Source organism: Columba livia, chromosome W (genome assembly GCF_036013475.1).
Source record: "Columba livia isolate bColLiv1 breed racing homer chromosome W, bColLiv1.pat.W.v2, whole genome shotgun sequence".
NCBI classification, from domain to species: Eukaryota; Metazoa; Chordata; class Aves; order Columbiformes; family Columbidae; genus Columba; species Columba livia.
In genome coordinates, this window is record NC_088641.1 from 2,869,487 (window position 1) to 2,889,764 (window position 20,278).

At 45.5% G+C, this 20,278-nt stretch overlaps 1 protein-coding gene across 2 annotated transcripts in view; it reads left to right on the top strand.

The window, feature by feature from the left end:
- The window catches only part of LOC102091633 (transitional endoplasmic reticulum ATPase), a 31,979-nt gene extending 11,939 nt beyond the window's left edge, over positions 1–20,040 (top strand). For both annotated transcript variants that reach the window (XM_065044685.1, XM_065044686.1), the window contains exons 6-17: positions 2,516–2,647; positions 3,055–3,157; positions 5,026–5,159; positions 5,370–5,505; positions 7,900–8,012; positions 8,586–8,750; positions 8,854–8,976; positions 15,370–15,582; positions 16,873–17,181; positions 18,524–18,679; positions 19,047–19,201; positions 19,619–20,040. In XM_065044685.1, the coding sequence (XP_064900757.1) occupies positions 2,516–2,647; positions 3,055–3,157; positions 5,026–5,159; positions 5,370–5,505; positions 7,900–8,012; positions 8,586–8,750; positions 8,854–8,976; positions 15,370–15,582; positions 16,873–17,181; positions 18,524–18,679; positions 19,047–19,201; positions 19,619–19,724 (1,845 nt within the window). In that variant the 3' untranslated portion in view covers positions 19,725–20,040. The remainder of the gene's footprint in view (positions 1–2,515; positions 2,648–3,054; positions 3,158–5,025; positions 5,160–5,369; positions 5,506–7,899; positions 8,013–8,585; positions 8,751–8,853; positions 8,977–15,369; positions 15,583–16,872; positions 17,182–18,523; positions 18,680–19,046; positions 19,202–19,618) is intronic.
- Positions 20,041–20,278: the final 238 nt, after the last annotated feature.

Here is a 20,278-nt window from a genome sequence, read left to right on the forward strand (position 1 = left end):
TCGTTGGTGTTGAAGACCGAGGAAAAGAAAGCATTAAACATCTTGGCTTTTTCTCTGTCCCTGTTTATAAGGTGACCATGCTCATCAAGTAATGGGCCAATGTTATTTCTGGCTTGTCTTTTGCTATTAACATATTTTAAAAAGCCATTTTTATTGTCTCTCGCGGTACTGCCCAGCTTCAACTCTAATTTAGCTTTGGCCGTACTCATTTCCTCCCTACAGTGGCGAGCAGCATCTCTGTAGTCTTCCCGTCTCGCCTGACCTTGCTTCCACTGTCCACGTACTTTCTTTTTTTACCATAGTTCTAGAAGAAGATCCCTGCTTAGTCAAGCCAGCATTTTGCCTCGCCTGCTTGACTTCTGATGTTTTGGAATTGCCTGCTCCTGTGCTTTTAGTAAGTGGTACTTAAGCGACCAACACTGATAGACCCCAGTACCTTCAAAAGCTTCTTCCCAGGGAATCTTGCTAAGTAGTTCTCTGAGCAAACTGAAGTCTGTTTTCCTCATGTCCAGAGTTGAGGTCTTGCTGGCAGTTTTCATCCTCTTAGCATAGATTTTGAACCTGACTGTGACCAAGGCAGCCACCAGTTGCTATTTGTCCCACAAGACCCTCTCTGTTAGTGAGCAGCAAATCAAGGAAGGCACCTTTCCTGGTTGGTTCCCTTAGTACCTGTTATCGTCCAGATGCTTTAGGAATCTTCTGGACCTGTTAGTGCCGGCTGTGTGATAATCCCAGTTGACATCTGGCAAGTTGAAATCCCCCATAAGGACAAGGGCAGATGACTCGGAGGTTTCGCTTAGTTCCTTAAAGAATAACTCATCAGTGTTGTCATCCTGGCTTGGTGGCTTATAGTAGACTCCAAGTATGATGTCTGGTTTATTTGTCTGTCCCTTAATCCTTACCCAGAGGCTCTCAACTTTGCCATCGACAACTGCCAGCTCCATGCATTCCAGCCCCTCCACTACATACAATGCCACACCCCTGCCTCTCCTACCTTGCCTATCCTTTCTGAATAGCCTGTAGCCATCCATCATGGCGCACCAGTCACAGGATTCATCCCACCAGGTTTCACTTATGCCAGTGATGTCATATCTCTAGGGCTGTGCCAAGGCTTGTAGCTCCTCTTGATTTTCCTCATGCTGCGCGCATTAGTGTAGAAGCACTTTAAGTGTGGTTCATTGTGCTTTTCACATCATAGCGCAGTCTGAAGAATCTCACTAGCATGCAGCTCTTCAAGCTTTGGCATGTTGTCCCATTGTTCATCACTTACTAGCCTGGTACCATCCCCTTCCCCCTTCCAATGTAGTTTAAAGCTCTGTCAGTCAGCCCTGCTAGCTCCTGAGCAAAAACCCTTTTCCTCTTCTGAGAGAGGTGTATCCCATTGGATGTCAGCAGACCTGGCAAAGAACAGACCATTCCATGGTTGAAAACCCCAAGTTTCTGCTGATTACACCAGCCTTGGAGTTGTGTGTTGATTTGCTGGGCCTGCCTGTTCCATTCTGTATTCTTCCATGCTACTGAAAGGATTGAAGAAAATACTACCTGAGCTGATCCTTCGACCAACCACCCCAAGGCTCTGAAATCCCTTTTGATTGCCTTCGGGCTTCTCTTTACTACCTCTTCACTGGCAACATGAAGAACCAATAGTGGTTAATAGTCCGAGGACCTTACCTTACAACCTCTCTCTTCTGAGAGCTGCGCCTAGGGACAGGACTAGAGTTAAAGGCACAAGTTGGATCAAGGGAATTTCCCAATAGGAAAAAGGCTTCCCCAAACCCTGGAGCAAGGCTCAGAAAGGGCAGCAATCTCTAGACCTGGAGATCTTCATCACTTGACAGAGCCAGACCCTGAGCAACCCGCTTGGAAGTAGTAGTTCCTGTTTGTGGGGCTTGGACTGAGCCCCTCTGAGATTCCAGGCTGTGCTATTTTGTTTTTTTTAGTGTGGCTTAATGTTACAGATATCTCAGGCTAGTAGAGATTTGGACAACCAAATGAATGGATGCTGTAGAGCTATACTGAAAGAGTTGATTACAGTTGGTCTTATCTGCACATCTAGATCTTCACATTCTCTTTTAATTTGAGTCAATCCCAAAGGAAAAGACTATATCAGAGAACTGTATGGTAGCTAGGGTATGTCAAGTAGTTAGAAATATCACTTACAGTTTAAGGAATAAGTATGTTTTATACTGGGCTTCATTGTCTATTGTTATCTTTGTTAACCACATCAGAGGGTCACACAACTTGTTTTGCACTAGAGTCTGTAGGAGTTCTGGCAGCAGAGGCTGTCATTCAAGAGGATGGGCTTCAGTGAGGTCTAGGTACATGCAGGCATTTCCCTTTGCATGTCTGGGAAGAGAGAACTAAGAAACAATTGTAGAAGACACCAGGAAGTCTTGAAAGTGAGAATCTCAAGACAGCAAGGAATAAAAACCTGGATTCCTGAGTTCTGTAGACTGGGAGGGATTGTTGGACTATTGTTTTCACTCAAATGTTTAATGTATTTCCTTCCGGGTAGGATGAAGAAGAGTCACTGAATGAAGTGGGCTATGATGACATTGGTGGCTGCCGGAAGCAGCTGGCTCAGATCAAAGAGATGGTGGAACTTCCCCTCCGACACCCTGCGCTCTTCAAGGCCATAGGGGTGAAGGTAAGTCCCCACGTGCACTGGGTGGATGAGTGGGCTTGTCCTTGCAGATGACTCTTGATGTTGGAAGTTGATGAGGTATTGGGAAGGGAATAAATAATTTTTTATTTTATTTTTTTTTATTTTTAATGCTGGTGTTAGGAAAGTATTTCCTTACGTGTTTTGGACACAGATGAAAGTGCTGGCAACTTGCAAAGCAGAGGGATACGCTGTCAGTTACTGGGAAGGTTTTTGTTTGTGTGTCATGCAAAGTAGTAAGGGTGTTGATAGCAATGTTGGGATGGCAGCTGTTGCGTGAGTTTGCATCACAATTTCAGACTGGATTTATCAAATGCTTACAGCTTCACTGTGAAGCTACTTGGGCATTCAGATATTAGCTCACCACCTAAGTCCCTTGCCTTTGTCCTCAGCCTCCACGTGGGATCCTGCTGTATGGTCCTCCTGGCACTGGTAAAACACTAATTGCCCGAGCAGTGGCCAATGAAACAGGGGCTTTCTTCTTCCTGATCAATGGTAAGTTTTGTGGCTGATTTGGCCCTAGATCTGCTGTGTGCTAATTCATCCATTTCATGATAATTAATGGTATTAATATGGCTTATAGACCCACATTGTCTCCCTGACATCCTTCCTTACCTCTTTGAAATGTGCTTCTGAGGACACTTAAAAGCCATTTGCGTGGAAGTGTCTGTAGTGGCACTTCCCCCCCCCCCCCCCCTTTTTTTTTTTTTTTTATATATATATATATATATTTTTTTTTTATTTTATTTTTTTTTTAGCAGGCTGGTTGGAAAGACAACTTGGCAATGCAGGGGCTTGGTGTCTGTATGGCTGAGTGTTCATTTATGTTGGTGAGGGCAGAGCTGGGAGTGGTGAGATTATTTGATGTATTTACGTGCAGGATACTTGTTTCTGTTGCTGCCAGCATGTTCCATTCAGAAAATAAGCTGGTCTGCTGTGGATTTCTTTTTTCACTTCAGTAAAGCATAAGACCTGTTCTGTTTCACATAATGTTAATTGGGTGGAACAATCTTAAAACCTATGAGTGCCTTGGGACTTAGCTACAAGTGACAGAATCTCTTATTGATCGCTTTTCACCTTTAGTGGTTGAGAGGGACACTGGTTTATGCCCAGTAAGGACCAGATTCTGATTTTTTTCCTCACTGTTTTTCTGTCCCCCTTTACAGTCAGTGCTGGAGTAGCTGAACATTTGTACTTAAGGAGTGCTGCTTTTCTGATTTCAATCACTTAGACCCATGAAGGTGAAAGTAAAGGAGTGTATTGCACAGAATAGCAGTGAGCAGTGGTAGGGAAGTGACTTGCTTTGTATCTCAAGATATCAGATGTAAATGGACTGGTTTTTAACCATATGTTGCTCTTGTTTTAAACTTCTTAAGTGTGTGGAAGGTGTCATTGAATACTAATGAGCCAGCTGTTTCTTTAGATTATTGTATTTCTATTGTGTAATAAAAATAACATTGTCAGAATTAGTGATGCGTTCTCTGTCTGCTGGTCCCAAGCATGGAGCTGTAGGCAGTGTTGTAGATGGAGCTGGTATGAACTGATGAGTTACTTGTAATGAAACACTCTGCAGCTGGTGCACTTTAGTCAGCTAGCAGCTTTTCACTCCTGAGGGTCAGGTTTATCTTTCTTGGATCTCTTAGAAGCATACTTTTCATTACTATTTCCATCAGTATGATGGAAAAAAATCTGTAAAAACAGAATAAATCTGTGAGCCTGCATGAGTATTCAGCAATTGTAGGAGATCTCAGGGGAATGTTGTCCTTCCTTCTGGGATTGATGTGCTTACACATTTTACTTTTTATTTATTCTTTGAGAGGAGATGGGTTTTGTAATTTTGGGGTGTTGTTTTTTTGGTGGTGTGGGGTTTTGTTGTTTGTTTTGTTGTTTTGGGTTTTTTTGGAACTCATTCATAGGATCTTACAGAGGTAAATGTGTAATGCAAGCTAAAGACAGCTTCAGTATCTTACAGCTTTTTCATTCTCTACCCTAATAATTCATCACCATATACTTTGATTGCTTCTCTTGCAAGCTAGGACTGGCATTAACTGTGTGTGGTGGCACATTACAGAGAAGCTCACCAAGTGTGAAATAGGGTAAGAAAAGAAGCAGCTAAAGGTAGCTCACTGACTAGTGCTGCATTCTGTTAGAGTAAACTGAAAACATCAGCATAATGATAGAAAGTAATTCTGCATACTGTTCTTGCCTGTTCAGCTGCAAATTTAGTTAACTTGGTTGATAGTATTTGCTTTGGCTTGAAATATAGATACTCCCATGTGAACATTGTACTAAAAAAAAATCAGCTGCATGCCTTGGGGCTAGCTACCTCTCTTCTGGGTGCCACAGTGTTGTTATTTTTTCAGGTCCTGAGATCATGAGCAAGCTGGCTGGTGAGTCTGAGAGCAATCTGAGGAAAGCCTTTGAAGAAGCAGAGAAGAATGCTCCTGCTATCATCTTCATTGATGAACTGGATGCCATTGCTCCTAAGAGAGAGAAGGTAAAGGAATACATCTTTTTTTGATAGCAGCTGGTATGAATCTCTGCATTTCACTACAGGGTAAAGCAGTATTTAACTTAACACTTGAATTCAGTTGAATGTCAGAAGTTGGATATCAGAAGAATCTGATGTAGTTCACAACATTTCTTAACTAGCTCCTGTGCTGTGTTTTAGAGCTTTTGGTCTAATCATTACTTTCTCTCTCCATAGACACATGGAGAGGTGGAACGTCGCATAGTGTCTCAGCTGTTGACTCTTATGGATGGACTGAAACAGAGAGCACATGTGATCGTTATGGCAGCTACCAACAGACCTAACAGCATTGACCCAGCACTCAGGCGATTTGGTAACACGATTGCCATCTTTCTTTGTGTATCAGATACTTTGTTATGGGCCATGCTTCAGGGGCCTTGGAAAGATTGAGCAGAAATTCATATTAAACATCTTCTATGTGTTAGATAAATTATTGACTTGTTTCCAGCTACTTGTTTGAAATTCATTTCTAGGCTTCCAGTCTTTGGTGTCATTTTCTGCACTTTATTAGGTTAGAACTTGTAGAAATAATGAAATACTTAGAGGGTTGCACGCTTTTTCACTTCATCAATTAGGTGAAGTTATTTCAGGACTAAACACTTAAGGGGATTTTCATGCCTCAGGTTGCAGAAGGCTCTGAATTGTCCAATTTTTCTTACTTTTATTTATGAGAAGTCTGGTAGTTTCCGAGATTCAGGTTTTCAAAACTTTGCAGTGTGAATGAATGTCTGAATGACCAGTTGGTAAAGTCTATAATAGCAAACCAGTCAAGTTTACAGGAAAAAACAACCTCTTAAATGTGTAGTGACACATTTGAATGCACAGCTATGGCTAGAGGAAAATTATAGGTGCGCGTACCTTAGTTAATATTGCGGTAATATTTAGGTTTCCTGCCTCCCCAGATACTGGGGCAGTTCACCACTTGGGTACTGCTATGAAGGTTCTGAAAAATTAAATCTTTTAGCATTTGTAGACTCCTGTGCTGAGGACATAAAGGTAGGAATAAACAAAAATGTCTCATGGTGTGTTGTATAGGGGAAGCATGTTTTCCTATAAATGAGGCTCGGAAAAAACAGAAATCCTTTGTATTTCTATAATCTTGAACTCTAGTTAATACAGTAGTCTCATTTTCCCTAAATGGTTAAAGCCTTTCCTCCTTCTCTGATCTGACTCTGCTACTGTGCTGATAGATGCTGCAGAGAAACCCAAAGCTCTGGCATTTTCATAGAATCATAGAATGGTTTGGGTTAGAAGGGACTTTAAAGATCATCTAGCTCCAACCCCCCTGCCATGGGCAAGGGCACCTTCCACTAGACCAGGTTGCTCAAAGCCCCATCCTACCTGGCCTTGAACACTTCCAGGGATGGGGCATCCACAACTTCTCTGGGCAGCCTGTCCCAGTGCCTCACCACCTTCACAGTAAAGAATTTCTTCCTTATATCTAATCTAAATCCACCCTCTTTCAGTTTAAAACTGTTACCCCTTGTCCTGTCACTACACTCCCTGTGAAAGAGTCCCTCCCCATCTTTCCTGTAGGCCTCCCTGAAGTACTGGAAGGCTGCTATAAGGTCTCCCTGGAGCCTTCTCCAGGCTGAACAACTCCAACTCTCTTGGCCTGTCTTCATAGGAGAGATGCTCCAGCCCTCTGATCATCTTTGTGGCCCTCCTCTGCACCTGCTCCAACAGGCCCATGTCCTTCTTATGTTGGGGGCCCCAGAGCTGAACACATTACTGCAGGTGGAGTAGAGGGGCAGAATCACCTTCCTTGACCTGCTGGTCATATTTCTTTTGATGCAGCCCAGGACATGATTGGCTTTTTGGCCTGTGAGAGCACATTGCTGGGTCGTGTTGAGTTTCTCATCAACCAACACCCCCAAGTCCTTCTTCACAGGGCCACTCTCAATCCATTCTCCACCCAGCCTGTATTTGTGCTTGGGATTGCCCTGACCTATGTGCAGGACCCTGCACTTGGCCTTGTTGAACTTCATGAGGTTTGCATGGGCCCACCTCTCAAGCCTGTCCAGTTCCTTCTGGATGGTATCCCTTCCCTCCAGTGTGTCAACTGCACCACGCAGCTTGGTATCGTTGGCAAACTTGCTGAGGGTGCACTTGGTCCTACTGTCCATGTCGCCAACAAAGATGTCAAACAGTGCCGGTCCCAATACTGGCCCCTGAGGAACGCCACTCATCACTGGTCTTCACTTGGGCATTGGGCTGTTGACCGTAGCTCTTTTGAGTGTGACCGTCCTTATCCACTGAGTGGTTCATCCATCGAATTCATGTCTCAAATTTAGAGACGAGGATGTTGTGTGGAACAGTGTCAAATGCTTTGCACAAGTCCAGGTAGATGACATCAGTTGCTCTTCCTTTATCCACCAACACTCTAACCCTGTTGTAGAAGGCCACCAAATTCATTAAGCGTCATTTGCCCTTAGTAAAGCCATGTTGACTGTCACCAGTCACCTCCTTGTTTTTTGTGTGCCTTAGCATAGTTTCCAGGAGGATCAGCTCCATGACCTTGCTGGGCACAGAAGTGAGACTGACTGGCTTGTAGTTCCCCAGGTCTTCCTTTTTACCCCTTTTTAAAAATTTTCTCAAATTGTGTGTATTTGGTTTGTCATCATGTTCCTCTGTTAGAGGAAGGTAGCAACTGCAGCTCCTTTAGTTTGCAAGATCAGCAGCTCAATGTATGTTTTGTACTCCCCAGGTCGTTTTGACAGAGAGGTAGATATTGGTATCCCAGATGCCACTGGCCGCTTGGAGATCCTGCAGATCCACACAAAAAATATGAAACTGGCTGATGATGTGGATCTGGAACAGGTGAGTAGCATGCTATTAGGAAAGCTTCTCTCTGCTCGTTTAGGACAGTGTAAAACTGGACAAATGTGTGATCTCTGGGCTTCCTTCTAACTAGTTTACAAGTGACCCAAAATCCTCACTCACTGGTGAAGAATGATATGGCTAAGTGAAACAAATGTGTACCAGTCCAGTCTGAAAGTACCTTGCCACTGTCCTCCTCGGTTTGTTTGCTGTGGCATTCTCTTTAAAAATAAAGCAAGCCTGAAACAGTGCTCACAGAGCTGGGTCAACATTGTGGTGATACTGGATGGTTAATGTAATCTCTGTCCTGAATGAAGAACTGCAGTCCTCAGGGTTATATTTCTGCACATCATCTGAATTCCAGTTGCATCTTTGATTTCAAGTAGGAGGTGGAACAGCAGTGTCTTTGTCTGTTAAATATATGATATCACTTGTCTTGAATTTGCAGCAGAGCACTGATGTTCCTGTCTTTGAGTTTTGTTGCACCTCCGAGTGGAAGACCAGAGCATGCATTGCCCTTGCAGAGTGCTTGCTTTGTATGCCTGTGAGTCATAGTCAGTGCTCTGCTTTCAGGTGGCAAACGAGACCCATGGCCATGTTGGTGCTGACTTGGCTGCTCTTTGCTCAGAAGCTGCTCTTCAGGCTATCAGAAAGAAGATGGATCTCATAGACCTAGAAGATGAAACCATTGATGCTGAAGTGATGAACTCACTGGCTGTGACCATGGATGACTTCAGGGTAATGCAGGAATGCCCCTCTTGAGTGCAATGTCTAACTGCTTATCTGAAGCGTGTGAACTAATGTGTTAAAATTAATAGAATACTGTTTCTTTTAACGGTAGTGGGCTCTGAGCCAGAGCAACCCTTCTGCTCTTCGGGAGACTGTGGTAGAGGTGCCACAAGTTACCTGGGAAGATATTGGTGGTCTAGAAGATGTAAAGAGAGAACTCCAGGAACTTGTACAGGTAAGGGTTTCCAACAGATTACTGGCTAGTCAGCTTGAAAAATAATTTTAATAATAATAAAATCCAGAACATACCCTGTTCACAGCCTAAACAGGAAAATGCAGAGTTTTTATGGTAGTTCCTTGTAATGGACTGAAAATACCACGCTGTTCCATCTCTATGAACTTAAAGAGAGGAAGGTGCTGGGAAACAGCATCAGGCTTTCTTTAGCTGAGTCTACAGTGACATCTTGAGTGGGTGTTTTGGTACGTGCAGAAACAGCAGCAGTTCTGCTTCTCTTAAGTGGAGACTAACAGTGGGACCACTGCTGAGAATCCTGTTACATGGTGGCTTTATATCACACAATCACAGATTGTTAGGGATTGGAAGGGACCTTGAAAGATCATCTAGTCAAATCCCCCTGCCAGAGCATGAACACCTAGATGGGGTTACACAGGAAGGCATCCAGGTGAGTTTTGAATGTCTCCAGAGAAGGAGACTCTACAACCCCCCTGGGCAGCCTGTTCCAGTGCTCCATGACCCTCACTGAGAAGAAGTTTCTTCTCAAATGTAAATGGAACCTCCTGTATTCCAGTTTCTATCCATTGCCCCTTGTCTTATCATTGGTTGTCACCAAGAAGAGCCTGGCTCCATCCTTGTGATACTCACCCTTTATATATTTGTAAACATTAATGAGGTCACCCCTCAGTCTCCTCTTTTCCAAGCTAGAGACCCAGCTCCCTCAGCCTTTCCTCATAAGGGAGGTACTCCACTCCCTTAATCATCTTTGTGGCTCTGCACTGGGCTCTCTCAAGCAGTTCCCTGTCCTTCTTGAACTGAGGGGCCCAGAACTGGACACAATATTCCAGGCGTGGTCTCACTAGGGCATAGTAGAGGGGGAGGAGACACTCTCTCGACCTACTAACCACCCCCCTTCTAATACACCCCAGGATGCCATTGACCTTCTTGGCCACAAGGGCACAGTGCTGGCTCATGGTCATCCTGGTGACCCCCAGGTCCCTTTCCCCTACACTGCTCTCTTAACAGGTCATTCCCCAACCTATACTGGAACCTGGGGTTGTTCCTGCCCAGATGTAAGACTCTACAATTGCCCTTGTTATATTTAATTAAATTTTTCCCTGCTCAACTCTCTCAGCTCTCTCACTGGATGGCAGCGCAGCTTTCTGGCGTGTCAGCCACTCCTCCCAGTTTGGTGTCATCAGCAAACTTGCTGACAGTGCACTCTATTCCCTCATCCAAATCATTGATGAATATATTGAATAGTACTGGTCCCAGTACTGACCCTTGAGGCACTCCACTAGATACAGGTCTCCAATTAGACTGCATCCCATTGACCACAACTCTCTGGCTTCTTTCCTTCAGCCAGTTCCCAGTCCACCTCACTACCCGATCATCCAGTCCACACTTACTCAATTTAGCAGCGAGGATGCTGTGGGAGATGTTGTCAAATGCCTTACTGAAATCAAGAAGGACCACATCCACTGCTTTGCTGTCATCTAGCCACCTAGTTATGTCCTCATAAAAGTCTATGAGGTTGGTCAAGCATGACTTCCCCTTGGTGAAGCCATGTTGACTGCCCTTAATGACCCTCTTATCCTTGATACACCTTGAGATGGCACCAAGGATAAGTTGTTCCATCACCTTTCCGGGGATGGAGGTGAGGCTGACCCGTCTATAGTTACCCAGGTCCTCCTTCTTGCTTTCCTTTTCCTCTTCTTTTGAAGACTGGAGTGACATTTGCTTTCCTCCAGTCCTCAGGCACTTCTCTTGTTTCCCATGACTTAGCAAAGATGATGGAGAGTGGCCTAGCAATGACTTCAGCCAGCTCCCTTAGCACCCACCTACAGGTGCATCCCATCTGGACCCATGGATTTATGGATGTCCAGATTGCTTTATTGCTCCCTAACTTAGTCCTCATCAACCAAGGCAAACTCCTCCACTGTTCTGACTTCCCCTGAGGTCTCAGGGGTACGGGATCCTCAGGACAGCCTCCGTCAGAGTAGACAGAGACAAAGAAGGCATTCAGTAACTCTTCTTTCTCTGTATCTTCTGTCACTAGGGCACCCATCTCATTCATCAGTGGGCCTACATTGCCTCTAGTGTTAGTTTTATCTGCCATGTAGTTGAAGAAACTGTTTCTGTTGTCCTTGACCTGTCTTGCAAGGTTTAATTCTAAGGAGGCCTTAGCTTTTCTAGTCACAGAATCACAGAATCGACTGGGTTGGAAGAGACCTCAGAGATCATCGAGTCCAACCCTTGGTCCAACTCTAGTCCGTTTACTAGATCATGGCACTAAGTGCCATGTCCAATCTCAGTTTAAAAACCTCTAGGGACGGCGAGTCCACTACCTCCCTGGGCAGGCCATTCCAATGCCTGATCACTCTTTCTGTAAAGAATTTCTTTCTAATATCCAGCCTAAATTTCCCCTGGCAGAGTTTAAGCCCATGCCCCCTTGTCCTATTGCTAACTGCCTGGGAGAAGAGACCAATCCCCACCTGGCTATAACTTCCCTTCAGGTAGTTATAGAGAGTGATGAGGTCACCTCTAACCCTCCTCTTCTCTAGACTAAACAACCCCAGCTCCCTCAGCCTCTCCTCATAGGTCTTATGTTCAAGTCCCTTCACCAGTCGTGTTGCTCTTCTCTGGACCCGCTCGAGCACTTCAATGTCTTTCCTGAACTGAGGGGCCCAGAACTGAACACAATACTCCAGGTGTGGCCTCACCAATGCAGAGTACAGGGGAAGGATCACTTCCCTTGTCCTGCTGACCACGCTGTTTTTGATACAGGACAGGATACCGTTGGCCTTCTTGGCCACCTGGGCACACTGTTGGCTCATGTTGAGCTTCCTGTCAATTAGTACCCCCAGGTCCCTTTCTGTCTGACTGCTCTCCAGCCACTCTGCACCCAGCCTGTAGCGCTGCAGGGGGTTGTTGTGACCAAAGTGCAGCACCCGGCATTTGGCCTTATTGAACTTCATCCCATTGGAATCAGCCCATTTTTCCAGTCTATCCAGATCCCTCTGCAGAGCCCTCCTGCCTTCCAGCAGGTTGACACTCCCTCCCAGCTTGGTGTCATCAGCAAATTTGCTGATGATGGTCTCAATCCCCTCATCTAAAGCATCAATAAAGATGTTAAACAGGACGGGACCCAACACTGACCCCTGGGGAACACCACTAGTGACTGGCCGCCAGCTGGATGCAGCCCCATTCACCAGCACTCTCTGGGCCCGGCCCTCCAGCCAGTTCTTAACCCAGCGTAGAGTACACTTGTCCAAGCCATGGGCTACCAGCTTTTGCAAGAGTATGTTATGGGAGACAGTGTCAAAGGCCTTGCTGAAGTCCAGATAGACCACATCCACAGCTTTCCCCTCATCTACCAGGTGAGTCACCTGATCATAAAAGGAGATCAGGTTGGTCAGACAGGACCTGCCCCTCCTAAACCCATGCTGGCTGGGTCTGATCCCTTGTCCATCCTGAAGGTGCTGTGTGATTCCATTCAGGATGATCTGCTCCATAACCCTGCCATGCACCGAGGTCAGGCTGACAGGCCTGTAGTTGCCAGGGTCAGCTCTGCAGCCCTTTTTGTGGACTGGGGTAACGTTGGCCAATTTCCAATCATATGGGACCTCCCCAGTGAGCCAGGACTGTTGGAAGATGATGGAGAGCGGCTTGGCAAGTTCTTCTGCTAGCTCCCTCATCACCCTAGGATGGATCCCATCTGGTCCCATAGACATGTGAGGATCCAGATGGCTCAGTAAATCACCAACTATTTCCTCCTGGAATACAAGGGGCCTATTTGGCTTTCTATCTCTGCCAACCATCTCCAGAGATGAGTTGTCCTGAGGGCCACCTGTATTACTGGTAAAAACTGAGGCAAAGTAGGTATTAAGTACCTCAGCTTTCTCCTCATCTTTGTTAACTATATTTCCTTCAGAGTCCAACAGAGAATGGAGGTTTTCCTTGCCCCTCCTTTTGTTATTAACATATTTGAAGAAGGACTTTTTATTATCCCTGACAGAATTGGCCAAGTTAACTTCAAACTGCACTTTTGTTTCCCTGATCTTTTTTCTGCATGATCTAGCTATTTCCATAAATTTTTCATAAGTAGCCAGCCCTTTTTTCCACAGTCGGTAAAGTCTCTTTTTATTTCTGATTTCATTCAAAATCTCCCTGTTTAGCCAAGCCGGTTGTCTTCCCCGCCGGCTAGCCTTTCGGCACACTGGTATAGCCTGTTCCTGTGCACTCAAAACCACCTGCTTTTGAAGCATGTCCAACCCTCCTGGGCCCCCTTGTTTTTAAGCATTGTTTCCCAGGGTATGCTCTGAACTAGACTTCTGAATAGGCAAAAATCTGCCCTCCGGAAGTCCAGCGTAGAGGTTTTGTTAATGGTTCTCCCTGCATCTCTGAGTATTGAGAATTCTATTATTTCATGGTCGCTATGCCCCAGGCGGCCTCCAACCACTACATCTCCCACCAGCCCTTCTCTGTTTGTAAACAGTAGGTCTAGCGGGGTCTTGCCCCTGGTGGGCTCATTTACCAGCTGATGAAGGAAATTGTCCTCTATACACTCTAGGAACTTCCTAGACTGCCTCTTCTGTGCAGTATTGAGCTCCCAGCAGATATCCGGCAGGTTAAAGTCACCCACAAGAACAAGGGCCGTCGATTTTGAGACATCTGCCAGCTGCTTGTAGAGTAATTCATCTCCTTCATCGTCCTGGTTGGGTGGTCTGTAACAGACACCCACGAGGATGTCAGCCTTGTTGGACTTCCCCCTGATTCTGGTCCACAGGCACTCAACCTTGTCACTGCTGACCTCAAGTTTAACAGAGTCGAGTGACTCTCTAACATATAAAGCCACCCCTCCACCTCTCCTACCCTGCCTATCTTTTCTGAAGAGCTTGTAGCCACACATAGCAGCACTCCAGTCATATGAGTCATCCCACCATGTTTCTGTGATGGCAACTATGTCATAGCTTTCCTGCTGCACGATGGCTTCCAGCTCCTCTTGTTTGTTGCCCATACTGCGTGCATTAGTGTACATGCACTTCAAGTGGGCTGCTGATTTCCCTCTTAATTTGGGCTTTCCATCCATAGGCTGATTTTTGGAGAGCCCAGTTTCAATCCCTTCCCCCTTCAAACCTAGTTTAAAGCCCTCCTGATCAGCCCTGCCAACTTATGGGCTATAGTCCTCTTGCTCTCCCTAGAAGGATGAAGCCCATCTGATTTGAGGAGACTGGGTACCACGGAGCTTGGCCCACGGTCAAAAAACCCAAAATTTTGACGCTTCCTTACATCCTCTGACAAGAGCCTTATATTCTTCCCAAGTGGCTAGCTCCTCCTTCCATGATCTCTCCTCTTCCACTTGAGTTTGCCCAGCACTTCCCTGTTTAGCCAAGCAGGTCTCCAGGCTCCCTTCCTTGACTTCCTACATGTCAGGATGCTTTGATCTTGAGCTTGGTAGAAGCAGTCCTTGAACGCTAACCAACTATCTTGGCCCCATTTACCTTCAAGCACCCTTGCCCATGGGATTTCACCTAGCAGTTGCTTGAAAAGGCCAAAGTTGGCCCTATTGAAGTCCAGGGTTGCGATTCTGCTTGGTATTCTTTTCCTGCCACATGAGATTTTGAACTCCACCATCTCTTTATATGTCAGAAAGTAGATGAAGTTTGTCTTACAGAGAGCTTCTGAAGGGCTTCGCATCAGTGTTAGCATAGGGGCAGGTAAGAAGTAATTGTGAAGCCCTCTGTGAAAGTAGAGGCTGGAACAAAGTCATGAATGGTCTGTGGAAACTTTTGCCTGTGTTGGGGTGGTTTGGGTTTGACATGCCCCTGCTTTTAGTTAACAATGTAGAAACAGCCTGTCTATGAATAAAATAATCTACTTTTCAGTCTAATTTTCTGGCATTAAAATCATCGCCTATGTCTAACCTTGTTGCAGAGGATGAATGCTTGCATCAGACATCTTGCATATCTCTGGAGGATAGAGCAAATAGGTTAGATGTTCCCTTTTGCTTCTGCAGGGCAGAGTGATGCTGGGGTTAAGTGTGCTGGAAAACTACCTGAACTGATACTTAGTTCACAGGTGGAAATAGACTGTTTAAGGCAGCTTTACAATTTATCTTTGGTGCTTTTCAAACTAGTGCTCATTAAAAAAAAAAAAAAAATCCAGTGGCACTGAGCAGACAGAATCTTGTGTTTAACCCACCAGAAATCTCAGGTAGTGTTCCTGGTAGGAGGAGAAACAGAAGTGATCTAGTGAAAACTGTCCCTGCCCATGGCAGGGAGTTAGATGATCTTTGAAGGTCCCTTCCAACCCAAACCATTCTGGGATTCTAAGGTACAGACCTGTTTTGGCTCATCACAAGAGATTTTTGTTTGTTTTGTTCTTCTTCAGTATCCTGTGGAGCACCCAGACAAGTTCCTGAAATTTGGCATGACCCCATCGAAAGGGGTTCTGTTCTATGGGCCACCTGGTTGTGGTAAGACACTGCTGGCCAAAGCCATTGCTAATGAATGTCAGGCAAACTTCATTTCCATCAAGGGGCCAGAATTGCTTACCATGTGGTTTGGCGAGTCTGAAGCTAACGTGCGGGAGATCTTTGACAAGGTAAGTCTTCTACTCCTTGTGCTATATTTCTGCTGAGTTACCCCCAAAACATTGTCTCCACTGCACCTGTCTTATTGGCCTGGTTCTTGTTTATGTGTTTTGTGTTTTCTTCACTTGCACTGAGAGCAGAGGCTGCTTTCCTGATATTAGGGAATTAATTCTCTTTGGCAGCATAGCTATTTAAATGGTTTTCTCCTGCTGCAATTTGTATATGTTGTTACAGGATGATAAATGCCCCAGTGTCTTAGCAGTGAGGCTAGCATTAGGATGGCATAGATATTCTCTGCATCCCTGAAAACTTACTTTTACACCTCATTAGCCATCACCTACAGATTTTCAAAACATGCTGCATATTCTTTTTTTGCAGTTGAACTAGATGATCATTTGTGGGTCCCTTCCAACTGAAATATTCTATTTTTGTCCTGCAATACATATGGCTTAGAAAGGAGTTCACTCCTACTGTCCAGTTCCCACATAGATAGTGTGACCTCCTGTCCCGTGAGGTATCTGCATGGATTATCTTGGGAATCCTCACTCCTGTGGTCAGGGAAGGTGCTAAAAGAACAAAGTTGGAAGGAGAGTAAGAGAGAAAAATTTAGATTGAAAGGGAACTTCAGAGGCCATCTGGTCCAGCTTTTTGTCCAAGAGCAGGGAGATAACTTGGAAATTCAATCAAGTTGCTCAGGGCCTTGTGTTCTGAACATGTGCTAAGGATGGAGAATCCATGACCTGTCTGGGCCTTGTGCTAGTGTTTGAGCTCTCTCATTGTGAAGAATTTTTTTTTTTTTTTTCCTTATTTTTAACTGGAATCTTCTTTGCAGCTATTTGTGCCTGTGGTCTTTCATCCTTTCACTGCACATCTCGAAGAAGGATCTGGCTCCCTTTTCCCTATAACTACCCATTAGATAGCTGAAGACAGTGATTGGATTTCCTCCCTTCCATTTGAATATATCTTGCCTACTGATACTTGAGTGCCTAGATAACGAATTGACATCCCCAGATCTTGCAGGGAAAGTTCTGGTCCAGGCGAATTTGCTCCAACTTTCCCTCTAAGCATTGGAGTTATAATACTTCTGCTTGGTTCACAATGGTCTCAGCTTTGGGGGTTAATTGAGGGTTTGTGTGGCAGGAGACTGTTCTGGAGCAACTCCTCCAAGCTCTCCTTGTGGCAGCAGTGCTCTGGTACTCTTCTGAGCTGCTTTAATTGTAGGGTAGGCTTACCGCAAAGTCGGTGTGCTCCTCACCAGGTGGTATTAACATGGAGTAATCGTTCCTGTTTGCTTTTTGCAGGCCCGCCAAGCAGCCCCTTGCGTGCTATTCTTTGATGAACTGGATTCCATTGCAAAGGCTCGAGGTGGGAATATTGGAGATGGTGGTGGTGCTGCAGACCGTGTCATCAACCAGATCCTGACAGAGATGGATGGCATGTCCACCAAGAAAAATGTCTTCATCATCGGTGCCACCAACAGACCAGACATCATTGACCCAGCCATCTTGCGCCCTGGCCGCCTGGATCAACTCATCTACATTCCCCTGCCTGATGAGAAGTCCCGGGTTGCTATTCTTAAGGCCAACCTGAGGAAATCACCAGTTGCCAAGGTAGGATCTGCACCCTCACTGTGTCTGACTTGGGTTTGCTGTGTGCTGCACGTGTTCCTCACAAGCTGAGGATAGAGCGGAAGGCTGGTGACTGCTGCATGCAGTACAGAGCTGGGAAACCTTCAGTCCTTGAAGGATGGAAATGAAGAGGTAGGGGGAGGCTTGAGCTCTGAGACTAGGTGTCAATGAAGCTGGGTGTCGGTGTGTAAGCACAGCGGGTCTTTATCATGTAGTAGAGTTCTGCCCATGGTGCAGGAACAGGAAAGTTTGTTATAGTAAGATGGAAAAGATTCTTGTACTCTGAAAGAAAAGTAAATGTAGAAAACAGGGGTAGAAAACGGAAATTGAAGAGGAATCATTGCAGTTAATTGTTGCTGAACTCTATCATAGGCAATAGGTACATGTCCCTTGCATGGGGATCACTGCTGGAGTGAGTTCAGGGAGCTGAAGTACCTCTTCTATGAGGACAGGCTGAGAGAGTTTGGGTTGTTCAGCCTGGAGAAGAGAAGGCTCTGGGGAGACCTTACAGCAGCCTTCTAGTACTTCAAGGGGGCCTACAGGAAAGATGGAGAGGGACTCTTTCACAGGGAGTGTAGTGATAGGATGAGGGATAATGGTTTTAAACTGAAAGAGGGTGGATTTAGATTTATTGTGAGGGTGGTGAGGCACTGGGACAGGTTGCCCAGAGAACTTGTGGATGCCCCTGGAAGTGTTCAAGGAGAGGTTGGATGGGGCATTGAGCCCATGGCAGGGGGGTTGGAACTAGATGATCTTAAAGGTCCCTTCCAACCCAAACCGTTCTATGATTTACAGCTGCTTTGCAGTCTTGCTGGGTGTATGGGGAGTGTGGCCTAACTTTCTATGTGGTTAACTTTTCCCAAAAACAAGAATGTTAACAGCTCATCTTTTCAAAGTTGGCCAAAGTTAAGGCAGAACCTTGATACCATGGGATCTAAAGACACCTGTTTGTCACCTGAGGGTGTAAGATGTAAAGGATAGGCTTCTCTTGGTTTCTTGTGGTAGTGGGTCTTTTTTTTTTTTTTTTGGTTGTGTTGGTTTTTTTTTTTTTGGTTGTGTTGGGTTTTTTTTTGGTTGTGTTTTTTTTTTTTTTGGTTGTGTTGGTTTTTTTTTTGGTTGTGTTTTTTTTTTTTTTGGTTGTGTTGTTTTTTTTTTTTTTTTGTTGTGTTTTTTTGTTTGTTTGCTTTTTTTGTTGTTTTTTTGTTTTGTTTTGGTTTTTTTTGCATGTGTTTTTTTTTTTGTTTGGCGTTTGTGTGTGTGTGTTTGGTTTTCTTTTTTTTTCGTTTTTGTTTGTTTTGTGTTTGTTTTTCTTCCTCTCCACTAGGATGTCGACCTGGATTTCCTAGCTAAGATGACCAATGGCTTTTCGGGAGCTGACCTGACAGAAATTTGCCAGCGTGCCTGCAAACTGGCCATTCGTGAGTCCATTGAGAGTGAAATCAGGCGAGAACATGAGAGGCAGACCAATCCTTCTGCCATGGTGAGTGGGGCACTCTGGGCTTTCCCCCCTCATGGGACAGGCAGCCCACCTCTGCCCGTGCATGAGGCAGGATGCATTCCTTTCCATAATCCTTGAATGGGGATGAGTGGGCTCTCAGCACGGAGTGTGGAGCTGGAGCACTTTGTTTTCATCTTGTGGGACGGTGAGGCCCACCTGGGGTGCCTCATTGTCAGCATTGCTCAGAAGGCTCCTGCTGTAGCTGTGACTTGCGGTCTGCTACAGTGTCCCTCTCCAGCCCCTACTTTGGTGGATGTTGGAGCATCTTGGCCTAGAGGGAGGCTGTGGGTGGCTGTCAGACCGCAGAGCTCGGGCATACAGCTTGCCTGGGCCCTCTGTCCTGCTGCAGGAAGTGGAGGAGGATGACCCTGTTCCTGAGATACGCAGGGATCACTTTGAGGAGGCCATGCGCTTTGCTCGACGCTCTGTCAGTGACAATGACATCAGGAAATATGAGATGTTTGCACAGACTCTACAGCAGAGCCGTGGCTTTGGCAGCTTCAGGTAACCATGGGAAAGTGGGAGGAGGGCAGTGTGGCTCAACCAGCCCCAGCACAGAGCACTAAGGCAGCTTTCTGCTGGATTCTGGGTAACAAATTCCCTTTTCCACCACATTTTCTAATTCTCCCTAGCATGTACAGCAGCCAGCTGAGCATGTGGCAGGTGTAGGCTGTGCTGCAGGTCAGTTGTAGCTGCTCTGTTAGTGCTCCTGAAGTCCATCAACCTTATTTTCCTTTAAGATGAGCAACATCCAGCAGCTGTATAAGCCTTTTGCATAACCTGCTGTAAGGCTTCATTGCATTTCTTCTGCCTGTCCTACTTGGCACCAGGGTGTTGACATGGAGGGAGGGGATCGTGCTGAGCTGTGACGAGGCTTTTGAACAGCATCTCTTCTCTTCCCTTCTGCACCACTGCATGCAGGTTCCCATCGGGTAACCAGGGCGGTGCTGGTCCGAGCCAAGGCACAGGAGGTGACAGCGGGGGCAACGTGTACAGTGAAGACAATGACGATGATCTCTACGGTTAATTTGCTGTTCTCAGCCACATTGTACAGGAAAAAATCCAATGTTCAGTGGACTCTTGGCTTCTTCATTTCTCAGTCAGAACAGTGTAGCTGTGTGTCAGACTTTGTACTGGGAATGTTTTCTGCAAACACAAATCCATACCAGTGTTCAGTTAGGAGGCAGACAGTGAATTAACAAGGAGGGGAACTGACTTAATTTCTGTTCTAGTTTATGTGGCAGAATCAGCAGCTTTAGCAAAGAGTACAATGCTAGCCTATATAAAAGAAAAAATCCCACATAAATAATTAAAAAAAATAATAAAAATCCCACAAAACTCTGGCCAGGCCCTGTCTCTGTAAACCCTGTGTCTCATGCTATCTGAGCACTCCTCAGTCTGGTGGAGCCCATCTCTATGCATGCTTCACTGATGTGTTTGAGGTTGCTCTTTGTTCTTATGCCTCTTAACCCAAGTTAACAGAAGACATTGGTTTTGCAGTCTCTCCTGCTCTAATTTGGCAGGAAGCACCAAGAGAGCCTGATAGGGCCAGCATCAGAGCATGTTGGGTCACCTGCTGCT